This window comes from Mixophyes fleayi, chromosome 10 (assembly GCF_038048845.1).
Source record: "Mixophyes fleayi isolate aMixFle1 chromosome 10, aMixFle1.hap1, whole genome shotgun sequence".
Taxonomy (NCBI): Eukaryota; Metazoa; Chordata; class Amphibia; order Anura; family Limnodynastidae; genus Mixophyes; species Mixophyes fleayi.
In genome coordinates, this window is record NC_134411.1 from 13,370,112 (window position 1) to 13,383,702 (window position 13,591).

At 42.8% G+C, this 13,591-nt stretch overlaps 1 protein-coding gene across 1 annotated transcript in view; it reads left to right on the plus strand.

The window, feature by feature from the left end:
- Window positions 1-13,591, plus strand: part of TH (tyrosine hydroxylase) — a 69,849-nt gene that overhangs the window by 25,684 nt on the left and 30,574 nt on the right. The window contains exons 3-5 of the mRNA XM_075187470.1: window positions 5,624-5,798; window positions 8,128-8,216; window positions 10,103-10,170. Of these exons, the coding sequence (XP_075043571.1) occupies window positions 5,624-5,798; window positions 8,128-8,216; window positions 10,103-10,170 (332 nt within the window). The remainder of the gene's footprint in view (window positions 1-5,623; window positions 5,799-8,127; window positions 8,217-10,102; window positions 10,171-13,591) is intronic.

The following is a 13,591-nucleotide window of genomic DNA, read 5'->3' on the forward strand; positions in this document are numbered from 1 at the left end:
TCTCTCTCAGTCTGTGGGGTCTATTTATGACCCTTCGTTTTTTTCACTTGATACTTTTCAATCCTTATCTCCTTGATAAGGATTGAAAAGTAACGGCTATGTATTAAAAAACTTCTCAGGGACAGCAGTGCCGATAGACTGCTGTCCCTGAGAAGTGCATCACCTGATCATCGCAGTCTTTTCTCAAGTTTAAAGGCTGCGGTGATCTTCTCTTTTTTTTTCCTTTTTTGTTAGTGCGCATGCACCGACTGAAAAGTTGGTGCATGCGCACTAGCATCCTGGACAGCAAACTGTAGGATGAGTGACAGGGAGGGATCACATGATCCCTCCACACATGCGCTGTCCAGCTCTGCTCTTCAGAACAGAGCTGGACAGCGCGATAGTTTTCAGATATGTTAATGTACGCCAGCTTCAGGTGGCGCCAGCTTCAGATGGCGTACATTAACATGTAGAAAAAAGAGAACATTTTCATTAGTTAGCCTTTAATACATAGCGGTTCTGAGCACTTCCCATACACTGTTATGGGGAGTGCTCAGAAAAACGATAGCAAATGCAAAGCAGCAGATATCTGAGATATCTGCTGCGATGCTTCAATAATACATAGCAATTTCACGGTAAACACCCGAAAACTGTTGTTTTCGGGTGTTTAACACAGGAAAAATCCTTGATAAATAGACCCCTGTGTGTGTATGTTAGGGAATTTAGACTGTAAGCTCCAATGGGAAAGAGACTGATATGAATGAGTTCTTTGTACAGCGCTGCAGATTCAGTGGCGCTATATAAATAAATGGTGATAATGATGAATGGTGATGAAGTGACAGATTCAATTCTAAAAATACCTGCTACGTCGTGTCCCGTAATGGTTGATTTTTTTTAGTGAAAGTACCTTTCATTTTTGTGTGCACCCCATCGAGGTGTGAGCAAAAGTAAGCCTTACATATTACCATACAAACTGTAATAAAATGTGGCCGCGATGCAGGGGCGGATCTAAAAAAATGCTGTACCCGGGGCGATTTAGGAAGGGGGGCGATTAAGGCCCCGCCCCTTTCTAACATCTTAGGCTGCCGACGGCTGCACACTATGTGCAGGTCCGTCCAGCCGTGACAGGCAATGACAGTCTGCTGCCCGGCTTCTCTGATTGTGTTATAAACACAGTCAGAGCAGCCGGGCAGCACACTGTCCCTGCCTGTCACGGCTGGACGGACCTGCACATACTGTGCAGCCGTCGGCAGCAAGTGTCTGCTAGGGGGGGCGATCGCCCCGATCGCCCCCCCCCCCCCTGGATCCGCCACTGCCGCGATGTTCTCAGGAAGATCGTGGCCAATTGAATCTGCCCCTATATTACATTGTATGCGGTTTTCTGCACAGTGTGTGATTGTGTGTGAAGTAATTATTGCCAATCACAAAAATAAATAGCACTTCCTACACTCCCCTTGACATGGAGTCTTCGTGGGGTAAAGGAAAGAAAAGCCTGATTCCTAAACAGTGTGTCGGGACATATTTACTTACATCAGTCCCTGCCCCAGGGCAGCCTACAGTCTGAATCCTCTACCTAACACACACATGTGTCACATAAAAGCTAGTTAGGAGGCTGCTATGTCAGTAGATGTATCATAATACGAAAAAGGTTATGAGCCATTACAGGGCTATAGCTTGGGCTGTATGAGAGGAGCAACTGCCCAGGGCGCAAAGCTGAAGGGGGCGCAGTATAATTAATATTTTCAGTTAATTTGGCTACAGTTCTGGGCTAGGGAACGACAGTCCTGCAACAGGTATTAAAATGTTTAGTTACGGCTCTGAACTGCTATTATGGCAGCAGCAGAGAACATATAGCACCAACAAATTGGACATACCATGATTAACAATAGAATAACAAACAATAAACGGAGGGTGAGAGTGCCGTGCTTGCCAGAGCTTACAATCTAAAGGAGATGAGGGAAATGGCCCATAGGCGTGTGCAAGAGGTGTGCTGGGTAATGTAAGCTTTAAATTCTTCTTCTCTTCTTATATTAAACTGAGCGACACCACTCGATACCCCAGAATGCTGAGCTCACCACTCAGTATACTGGAGTGCAACATTTAAACTTCCTAAGGGTGGTGCAGATACATTCCTTTCTGATCAAGCAACAAGAGATGTAGGGCTTTGCATAGAATATCTCATGTATGATCAGTTCCCATATGGAACAGTGAGATGACCCAGGTGGATGATATAATGAGGGGTTAATGGAGAATGATGATGAGAGGGGGTTAATGACGCATAATCTATGGATGGATGTTTGCCTTTAAAAAACAGTATCCCTAATGTTCTGCGGATGTCTATGAATGAGACATAAAGTAGTAATCCATGCTTTGTGCAGCGGGCAAGCAATGAGTAATCATAAAGATAAACTTCATGAAGTGTTTCATAATACAGGCTGATCTTCCAACTAGTTTCCATGCATACACAGAAATAAACCACATTCCAGAGTAGATAATGGTGTAATAAATTATATGAGTAGGTGGGTAGTGTGACTATTGGGGGCACGGTGTGAACAGGTTGTGGATGGCAGGTGTAGGTGATAGGGCTTGGGGTTACTTATGAAGCTAAGGGATAGAATATCGGGGTATTAAGGAAGTTTGCTAAGTGTCCCTAAAATATGTGTTTTCAGGGTGCACTTACTACTTTCATCATCATGCCTCCCTCTCCCTCTCTTTTATGCTGTGCCTGAGCCCCCAGAGTTATAGTGCTTACTGTTACTTGTACTGTGCTGTTTCACCTTGTACTGTGCCATTGTTTGTCCTTGTACGGCGCTACGGATACTTTGTGGCGCCCTATAAATAAAAATTAATAATAATAATAATAATAATAATAATCATCATCTTCAGTACAGAGAACTCATTCATATCTTTAAGGTTAGGATTAAGTCTGACCGGGCAGAGTATAATGTATTCCAGACTATAGATACAGCACAGGTACTGTATTGGAGATGGGAGGTGCAGCTGATAGGCGAAAGTCACTGGCTGTCCAAATGGGAGGAAAATGAAGATAAGGTAAGAGTTATTGGAGGGTGCAGCATTGTGTGGGGCTTTGGAGTTGGAGCAAGGAATGGGAGCATTATTAAAACAGTTAGTAGGGAAGATCAGCCTGCAATCCACACTTAAAAGTGTTTGCTTAACGGAACACTCATTAGTAAGGGGCAACAATGGTCTACAATGGTCTACAGTAGCAGACAGGAAGTCTCTAAAGATAGAAGTGCATCGAGAGAACAGATCCCTGGGAAACTTCAACTGATGGATAAACATCACCATTTTTTATAAGGTGCCACCTGTCCGTGGCTCTGGACAGTCAGCATACAGATACGTGAATACAACATAAGTAAAATAACAAATACAGCAAAGCATAATAGCAGAGGTGTGGTAGAAAACCCAATGCTAATAGTCAAGCAATTACAGGTAGCACAAAAACAAGTATGAGTCACACTACATGCTTAGGGGGGTAATCAATGTAGGCTTAACAGAAGATGGGAAAAATACAGATTGGAAAGAGGTTAAATATTTTAATTAGATGAGGAAACAAGATTAGAAAGAATGAGATCAGAGGGCAGGTAGTTGGACAGGAGACAGAAAGAAAGTCTGAGACATCACCCTCAGTTATAGGCTCAAATATAAAGAGGGTGCGTGAATGAGCTACAAATGGCAAAAAACACTCCTTGGAGATGTACAGTGTAAATTTTTTTTGGGGGTGTGACTGAGGTGTAACCCACATGGCAGCAGGAAGGGCGGTGTCAGGACTAGAGGTAGGTATATTGTACACTGAACATGAGTTCCAGGTTATCCCTGCCGTCAACATAGGTTTTATGTCTGTCCTTGTCCCATGGGGGTGGCCATCTGCATAAAATCTCATAGTTATCCCTATGTGTCATTATTGCCCTGGTGACAGCAGGAAACACCAGTGACACGAGATCTGGGTCTGCAGCAGTGCCCCTAGCATGTGTTTACATGTTTTGACATAAGCTGGGAGGTCTATGACATTCTAGTCTATGGTATTGCATGTTAACAAAAAATGTATAAAAAATAAATTAATAAAATGGTAAAAAAAAGTATTATTCGGTGATAATCGTATTATCGATGACCACAATTCCGACATCCTTCATCCCTACAAAAACAAAAGTAAGTAAATACAAGCAGACTTGCCTGAAAGCCTGCGGGGTCCAGACATTGCCGCTTTAAATTAGCATTCATCTAAGTCATGCACACGTCAGACTCAAGTGCCAGAGAGCTGTCCATTCGGAATCACTGACTGTCAGCCTACGATGCCATCGGACATCTGCATCTTCAGATTTCAGGCAAGTCTGCTTGTATTTACTTTGTTTTGTTCTGTCGGAATTGTGGTCATCTATATTCCGTACCCAACCCGTATTATTGGGTTAAAAAGGAGGAAATGGGAAACAAACATATAAAACATATTTTATATGTACATTTTATTATAGCAAAGAAAAATGTTAGCGGCTCCTAAGACGCAATTTTGGCACGGACACGTGGAAATGAAAGGTTTAAAGGGGGCAAAGAACGAGAGCTGAAATTAAACATGAAATGTTAGTAAGGTTAGTGGGGTTTCTTGATCTAGATATAAAAAGGTAAGGAATATTTAAAATAAAGGAAAAACCAGCATTAAATACACCTAAAAACAGGAGAAGGGAGAGGTAAAGCAGATGGCTGTATGACTTATAGTATTTTTGGTGTGAAGTGAATGGTACATACCTGTCAACATTTCTAACTGGACATTTGTGATAAAAACAAAAGGAAGCCAAGAAAGAGCGCAAACTTGAAACCAATAAGTAACAATTTAATAAAATCAGTAAAAAATTATTTAAAATAAACCTGAGATAAAACAGGAAGGAATAAATGATGGGTTAATAATCACAACATAAGATTGTATACGCACAGTCCAAATTCCCAATGTTCTTGATTTGGGATCAGTATCCCATAAAAAAGTCCACATGTTAATCAACTATATATAGATGGTGGAATAGCAATCAATAGTCTGTGGGCTCAGGCAACAAAAAGCACAGCTTTGTGTGCATATGAACTTCAAATAAAATAAAACAGGATGTAGATGAGAAATAATTTCCATACAATATAGATGGTAGTTATCCGTTTCTCCAGCCTGTGAGATGGCACATTAGTGCACTGCATAGAGTGCTTTGTGATCTACACCAATTATAAGCACTGGTGCAAACAGAAGAACGTTAATCTGTGCTCACAGACTTGTGCAGTGTTGATGCCAACACATGTAAAAAAAATAACCAGTCTTCAAACGCCAGATGATGCACCTGATACAGACATGACACCAGTGAATAAGCCACCATTATAGTGGTGCAGTGTGAAACTAACTAACAAACTGAAATATAAATGTATATAGGAAATTAAGCTTTATAAAATCTTCTATCTGAATTATACACAAACTCTATTGATTAGAATTCCACATTCCCATGAATCATTCCAGTAAGTTCTATCAAGGAGATTGAGTAGAACCTTTCTGATAACTTTGCCTTTGTAAAACTGTTGACTGCAAAGTCAAATTTCTGCCATTAATGTTGGTCTGTAATATTTTACACTTATTGTAATTATCATTACCTCTCAGACGTTTGAGGCCAAAATCCAGCACCTGGAGACACGAGTTGGGAAGAAGGGATTAGGAGCAAGCACAGACATGGAGTACTTTATACGCTGTGAGGTTCATCGCACAGATCTCGGAACATTAATGAGCTCTATTAGAAGAGTGTCAGAAGATGTGAGGACCACTAAAGAGGTGAAAGGTATGCACTAATCAAGGCTGGATCTGGCCTAAGGAACGGCAGGCACAGACAGCGCCCATGGACATCAGAGGTTGACAGGTTATACATTGTTTATGGTAGCTCTGCTGTGCTCTGTCCTGTCACATTCCTTATGAAAAGTGTTGCATATTACATGTAGTTTGATAGTTTACCATGGAAATTCTACACTATATATATATATATAAAGTATGACTGGTCTTTGTTATGGGGCTTGACATTTTATAATTTGTGGTATTTGGAAAAGATAAAATGTATGTAAAGTTAATGCTAAGTAATATTAGCCATTTCATAAGGATGCCTATACTGCATGTGGGCGGTAATAAAACACAAGTCAGATGTATGAACTTTATTTCATATAGAGGACACTTTACACATATGAAACTCAATGGAAGTGAGGTTGGGGGTCAAAAAGGTAAATGAATGGCGTCCTGCTTAGTGCATCAAAAATGTGTGAAAACAGCATTGAAATCACATCCATTCACACTCCTACCCGCTCCCTGCGCTCGGCCAATGACCGTAGCCTCTCCTCCACTCTGATTACCTCTTCCCACTCCAGAATCCAAGACTTCTCCCGTGCTGCCCCCCTTCACTGGAATGACCTCCCTCGCTCCATCCGTCTCTCTCCCACTCTTAGCTCCTTCAAATGGGCACTAAAACCCTACCTGTTCTTCAAAGCCTACCCACCCTCCACCTAACCCCTTCTCCCCTCCCTCCTCCCGCCCAACCTTCAACCTTCCACCTAACCCCTTCTCTCCTCCCTCCCTCCTCCCGCCCAACCTTCCACCTAACCCCTTCTCCCCTCCCTACTCCCACCCAACCTTCCACCTAACCGCTTCTCCCCTCCCTCCTCCCGCCCAACCTTCCACCTAACCGCTTCTCCCCTCCCTCCTCCCGCCCCCCTCTTCTCTCCCTTATACGTCAACTCACTCCCTTTGTACCTGAGTTTTGTTCACCCTCCCTTAGGATGTAAGCTCATTGAGCAGGGCCCTCTTCCCTCTTGTGTCCTTACCTGCTCTTCTGCTCCGTCTTTACTGCATTAGCCTGCTTGGAGCTTCTGAAGTGTTAGTATTTTTTGTTTACTGTTCAGTAATGTTTTACCCTGTATTGTCTACTGTTTGTGCATTGTACGGCGCTGCGGATATCTTGTGGCGCCTAACAAATAAAGGATAATAATAATAATAACATCCAAAGGACATGCCGTTTTCATGTGCTTTCCAGACATGTTTGATGCTCTGAGTAGTATACCATTATTTTCTTACTGTACTGGTAATAACCATTATCTACTACCCACTCATCACAATCATAGCTGTCCCAGCACTGGCTTAATATTCCACAGCCAGTGGCTGGGAGATAATCCAACCAATGAAAAAAAAGTGGGGACCTGTGTATAATACCAGCTGCTCACTGTATCAGAATGCAGCATGGTGACTACTGAAATCAGTGATGTTCACATTGAGCTGGTCATTGTAGCTCAGGCTGGTGAAAGTCAGAGCTTGTCTCACTGACACTGAATTTTAGTAATAGGGCCAAATGGGTTTTTGCTGTTAGCCACTGTGTCACAGCTTAGCATGGACATGCGTTCAGTATGATACCATTGAATTTAATTAAGATTCAGCTTCAGTCTCAATGCAACAGGAGCTGACATCATAATGAATTGCGTCTGACCCAGTATTTAATTTAAAGCCCAGAAGGTGCAAAGTAGATAAAGAGGCAAATCTGATGGTATTTTCTGTGCAAAAATGTTGGGGCTCCTGGATGGAGAATGTCTATGGATGCTTAGCTGGCCCTTATGTCATTAATATTAAGTTTTATTTTTTTTTGCTGCCTGATTCCTTTCACCTTATTGGAAAATACATTATAGCCTTCAAATACTTACTATCAATATAATAATAAAACAATGTAGCCTAGGTGATAATATATATTTATTTCATAATTATAGGTACAACATCTATACATGGCTGTAAATTGAGTAACACCTCTAAACGTGAATATTTCAATGGTCAGTGATAGGAACCTCTCTTGTGTTAGATTTGGTGCTGAGAGGAAGGAGCAATATATAGTAATGTGCCTCCATCACATTCTACAGACATACAGCACATTTACATTCAGATTTATTATTTCTACAAAGAGTTTTGTTTTTCATTTGAAAGGGACTTGTATTTTACTGCAGCTATAATATGACTTCCCCTTGTAGGGTTTAAAGTAAACTTCACATGAGTCCTATCATCTATCATTCATATACAAACATCAAATGTAGATCCAATTGCTATAGTATGATGCTGATTCAAGTCTTCTCTCTTGCCCTCGGCAGTTCACTGGTTTCCTACTAAAATTACAGAACTGGACAGGTGTCACCACTTGGTTACGAAGTTTGATCCAGACCTGGACTTGGACCACCCGGTAAGCTATAAATCTTCATCTGTTTCACTAACGACCTTCAAAAAAATCCATATTTGTATAGAATAAGGATTGTCAATGTACAAAGCAACATGTTGCTCTGACGTTCCTAATTTTTAAGCCTTTAAATTTGTACCATAAGAGAGATTAGTTATCAAATTCTTTGCTTGTTTATTTATCTATATCAGCTCAGTGGCACACGCAGGAGGGTTTCTGAGTCTCTAGAAACCCCCCCCCCTGCGCTAACTAAGTGGCCACTGTCCTATACAGCAGCCGCGGCGCTGTCAAAGAAGCGTCCGCGGCGGTGCTGTATTGTACAGCACCGCCGCAGACGCTTCTTAGACAGCGCCGCGGCTGCTGTATAGGACAGCGCTGGCGAAACGCAGCAGCTCTCTCTCGTGTTTTTTTTTTTTTTTTCGGTCGGCGGTGAGAAACCCCCCCCCCCCTGACAATCCTCCATGCGCCCCTGCAGCTGGTTATGATGTTACCCAATATGTGGCTGTATTGCTTTTTTATTTGTCACTGTGTTTATTTACTAACGTGGTGTAAGAGTGCAATACTGCAGTAACTCATTACAACTAAACAGACATTTCCTTTTATTGTATAACTTACTTGATTACTAGATTCATGTGAGCAGCTATACATTTACACTAGTATATTATCTTTGTTAGCTCTTTTATTTTGCAAACCAGCCGAAGTACCCGGCTTTGCCTAGATTTAAATCTTCAAGTTATTAAGTTAGCAATGAGTTGGATGTAACTGTCAATATTTTAAAAATAACTAGTAGCTAAGATGTCATTCAAATCCATCCAGTAGATGGCCCAGAACAGGCTCCATGTGTCAAAGTTCTTCCCAGCGTACACCAATGGGAGGGCCAATCGGGACCCCAACCACTCCATTAGGCATCCCAGACCAATTGCCAGCCCTCTCTAAAGTATTCATTGCAATCCATCCAGTGAAAGGACCAGAACAGGCTCCCAGGGTCATAGTTCTGTCCAGCGTACACCAAAGGGAGGTCCGACTGGGACCTCAACAACCTAGTATGTCTTCTGGGATCTAATGTTACCACTCTGTGAAGTTTTCATCCAAATCTATCTAGTGGAAGGCGCAGGACAGGCTCCCCGGGTCAAAGTTCTGCCCAAAGTACAGCAACGAGAGGTGCGACCAGGACCCTAAACCCCTTAAAACCTAGCTATGATCCAACTGGACCACCTCGTGTGAGTTTCATCCCAATCGGTGCAGGGGTGTCTGAATGCATAAGCGGACAGACAAACAGACCAATGATTTTTATATATACGATTGCTTAAAAGCCTATTTATTAAAGCAACGCTTGCAGCAATAAGTGGATTTTTTTTTATCACTGCAATTTAATATTATTTAATTGCAGTGGTAACTGAGCAATGCTCAGCAGTAATACCTAAATATATCTAAAGAGATAATGGTTACTCATGGCACTGTATGCTCCACTCATGCATGTAACTGGAATCTCAATTTCCACTTTTATATATATATATATATATATATATATATATATATATATATATATTAGAATATTTATTTACTAGGGGTGGTTCCATAGCCCCATTAACAGAACAGTTACAGGGGCGGTACAAGTACTGGATAAATAAGCTCCCACAGGCGAAGGCTTGAGTCAGTCTTCAGCTTGCTGACAGCTGAAGACGCTTGAGAGCAGCAGGGGGGTTAATATTGCTACCAATGAGCTCAGTGAATTCCATCCTTTCTCTCTATGTCCCTCTGCACTGTGCATTGCGGTGGTAGTCATTTACCCCACCCGGGCATTGTCATGGTGCTGTTGTGCATGTTTTCTCATCCTTGTGTGGTCATCGCTTTTCAATAGCTTTACTAATCAGTCTCTTTATCTTTACCAGGGTTTCTCTGACCAGGAGTATCGCAAAAGGAGGGCGATGATCGCTGACATAGCCTTCACTTACAGGCAGTAAGATGATCATAACTATGAACTACATGTGTTCCTCTAAGGAAGTGTCAACGTTTAGCATACTTATATATAATAATTTTAGCTTTTAGAATTTATTTAGTAACTGTTATTTATATAGTGCCTCCATATTATGCAGCCTTTTACAGAGAATATTTCATCATGTACATTAGTCTACTACACGGACACTAGAATTAATAAAGGGCTCACCGTGTATGTCCCCCATAAACCTCACATCACACCTTCAAAAATTCTAAACATTTGCATGCAAATAAACACACAGAGACTTGGATAAGTTATTAAAAAACTGCGAGAACTTTTATTATGAGTTTTAATTTAACTAAACCTATGGTGGCAAACCGCCGTACGTCCACAACCACAGGGGAACAAATCCCGTCATCACTAGCACTGAGTTGGCGTCAGAGTGACTGCCCCTTTAAAACTCACGCTGCCCTCCCTCATCGAGCCGGACAGGGACCCTCCTCACCGAAGGACCAAAAAAGGAGTTACTGGTGCCACCTAGAGGACAGTGACCTACGACCAACTACCTGTGCGCCCACAAATCAGCCGCTGAACGCAGTGCCTTCCCACTGCAACATTAACCCAGAAAATGCCAACACCGAGGAGTGGGTGGGTGGGATCTCGTGCTGTGGAATGAGGCAGCCCAGGAAGTGCAGCCTACTATATCAATCAAGGTCCCTCCCCCATAAGCTCCCATTGGTCGGGCCCAACCCAATGTTAACCCCTTCAGGTTAGTGTTCAGCTTACTACAAACCCTGTCACCCTTTAAGTGCGTTCGTCCCATGAAGCCTCACTTGTCATTTAATCAAAAGCTGATTAACTTACCGGTATGTCTGCGGGAGGAAACTAACATAAACACATAGGGAGAACATATAGACTACAAACAGATAGGGTCCTGGTTGTAATGGCACCTATGACCCCAGTGCTTCCAGACAGCAATGCTATACACTGTGCCACCCTGCTGCAACAGGGTACTAAGTGCCATTGTTATTTGTTTATAAAATGGTGTTTTATAATTTTTTTTATAAATCTCCCTGCAGTTCGGCCTTCACCCCTCTTCCATCCATCTGTGGAACAAAGCTGTCACTGCAATCAGAAACTATGTGGTTAGGCTCATGGGCACATAATGTGTGGCAAGACAAGACAGTGGACATTTAATCCAGCTCTTTCCTGCACCTTAATAATAGTGATATAAATGAAAACTAGCTGGCATGCAGGTATCATTAATACAATTTATCTGACATTGGAACCAAGTGACACAGATGAATCTGCATGGTTGCAAAATCTGTCAGTGTCACATGGAAAGAATGTGGCACCAATCCCATTGCCTTATGCTCTGTTTGCCCCCAGGCAATGGTTCCAGCCTCTCTGCTGAAATGAACTTATCTTAACGAGTACACTGATGATCTTGTCACCAAACTTTACAGCAGACGGGTGCAACTGCCAGCGATAGGACTGCTCTCGTTGGCGGTAACCCCTTTATGTATGGTGTATTTCTCTCTATACTAAACTGACTCCTTAGATCTAGTTGGCAACATATTAAAGTAATTAATGCTGACCACAAACTGGTGGTAGGCAGCATATCGATGCTGACCACAGACTGGTGGTAGTCAGTATATCGATGCTGACCACAGACTGGTGGTAGTCAGTATATCGATGCTGACCACAGACTGGTGGTAGGCAGCATATCGATGCTGACTACCCTGACAAGACTTACCCCGACATGTTCACACCTAACTGCTCCTTCCCAACCAGGCTCCAGGATGACTGATGTGACATTTGACTGCAAGGCATCGCGACGAATGAGGAAGCCGGCGAGACTTTGCAAAGTACATATATATAGATACAAGTTAACTCGTGCATGATACTCATGCATTCTTGTCAAATCAAGCTACTTAAGGTGTTAAAAAGGTTCTTGTCATGCATTTGGGCCTAGCCCAGGCCTCCTCAGGGGAAGAGCGTTACTTCCCGACGCAAGCGCCCTTTTTTAACGTGGTTTTGTCCACATGTCACCACCTCATCATTTTTCTCCATCACCTCATCCTTCATCTTTATCGCCACATCTATCCAGATGTCTATCCAGACACAGGGATCTCTCTCAGCGGTCCTGAGTATCACACTCCTCTCGCTCTGTCACCCCCGGCAACCACCAACCACTCCCCACTGTCACCCCCGGCAACCACCAACCACTCCCAACTGTCACCCCCGGCAACCACCAACCACTCCCAACTGTCACTCCCGGCAACCACCAACCACTCCCAACTGTCACCCCCGGCAACCACAAACCACTCCCAACTGTCACCCCTGGCAACCACCAACCACTCCCAACTGTCACCCCTGGCAACCACCAACCACTTCCAACTGTCACCCCCGGCAACCACCAACCACTCCCAACTGTCACTTCTCCTTCAAGAAATATATATATATTTTTTTAAAATCTTTATAAACACTTTTAGCAATTAACAAATTAAATGAACAAATTAAAAACATCTTAGTATACCAAATTTCAGCCCTTTCTGAGATTTTTTTTCCACACACACTAAGAATTTAGTAGGTCAGTGTATAACTCTGCCCAGCAGGTGGCGCTGCAGCTTGGTTTTGTTTTTTTTCACACACACACACACAGACTAACACACGCCACTAGGCTTTTATATTATATATGTATATATGTATATACATGTATATACATATACACACACCCAACTATTTATGTCAAATATATCATGATGCCAATATCATCTTAATAGTAATGGGGCCTTCAAATAAATGTTAAAGCTATGCCACACAGTAGCCCCCTATTCATAGTATGCCACATAGTTATCCCCCGTATTCATAGTATGCCACATAGTTATCCCCCCTATTCATAATATACCACTTAGATGTGCCCCTCAATTTTTAGTGCTGCTCTCACTTACCTTTGGCGACACGTCTTCTGTTTCAAAAACCAGGGAGTTGCCAGTCGATGGCATGCACAGAAGCTCCAGTCCGGCCGTCATCGACTGCTTTACTGAAGCAGCTGCAGCGCCGGCTGGGCTGCCAAGAGGAATTCAGGGCGCTGGTACAACAACAACCTCATGTGGTCCCCCTTATAGTCTAGCATGAAAGAAAATTAGCGGAGGTGCAAAACTGGTAGAAGGTGTGTTCATACAATTGGTGGTGTGGCTATGCATCATTGGGGCGTGGCTAGCAGGTGAAAAGCACTAGCCACCCTCCAACAGAAAAAAAACTGCATTGTTGTGTACACTATTGGCACAAGGGTGCAGTGCCCGCTCGCCAGGGCGTGACATATGTCCCAGCACTCCTGACTTTCAGGACATCTAACACCATAGTGTAGTATATAAAGAATGCAGTGTGTACTTAAAGAGTTCACAGTCTTGGCCTGCCCCTTACATTGGGCAGAGCA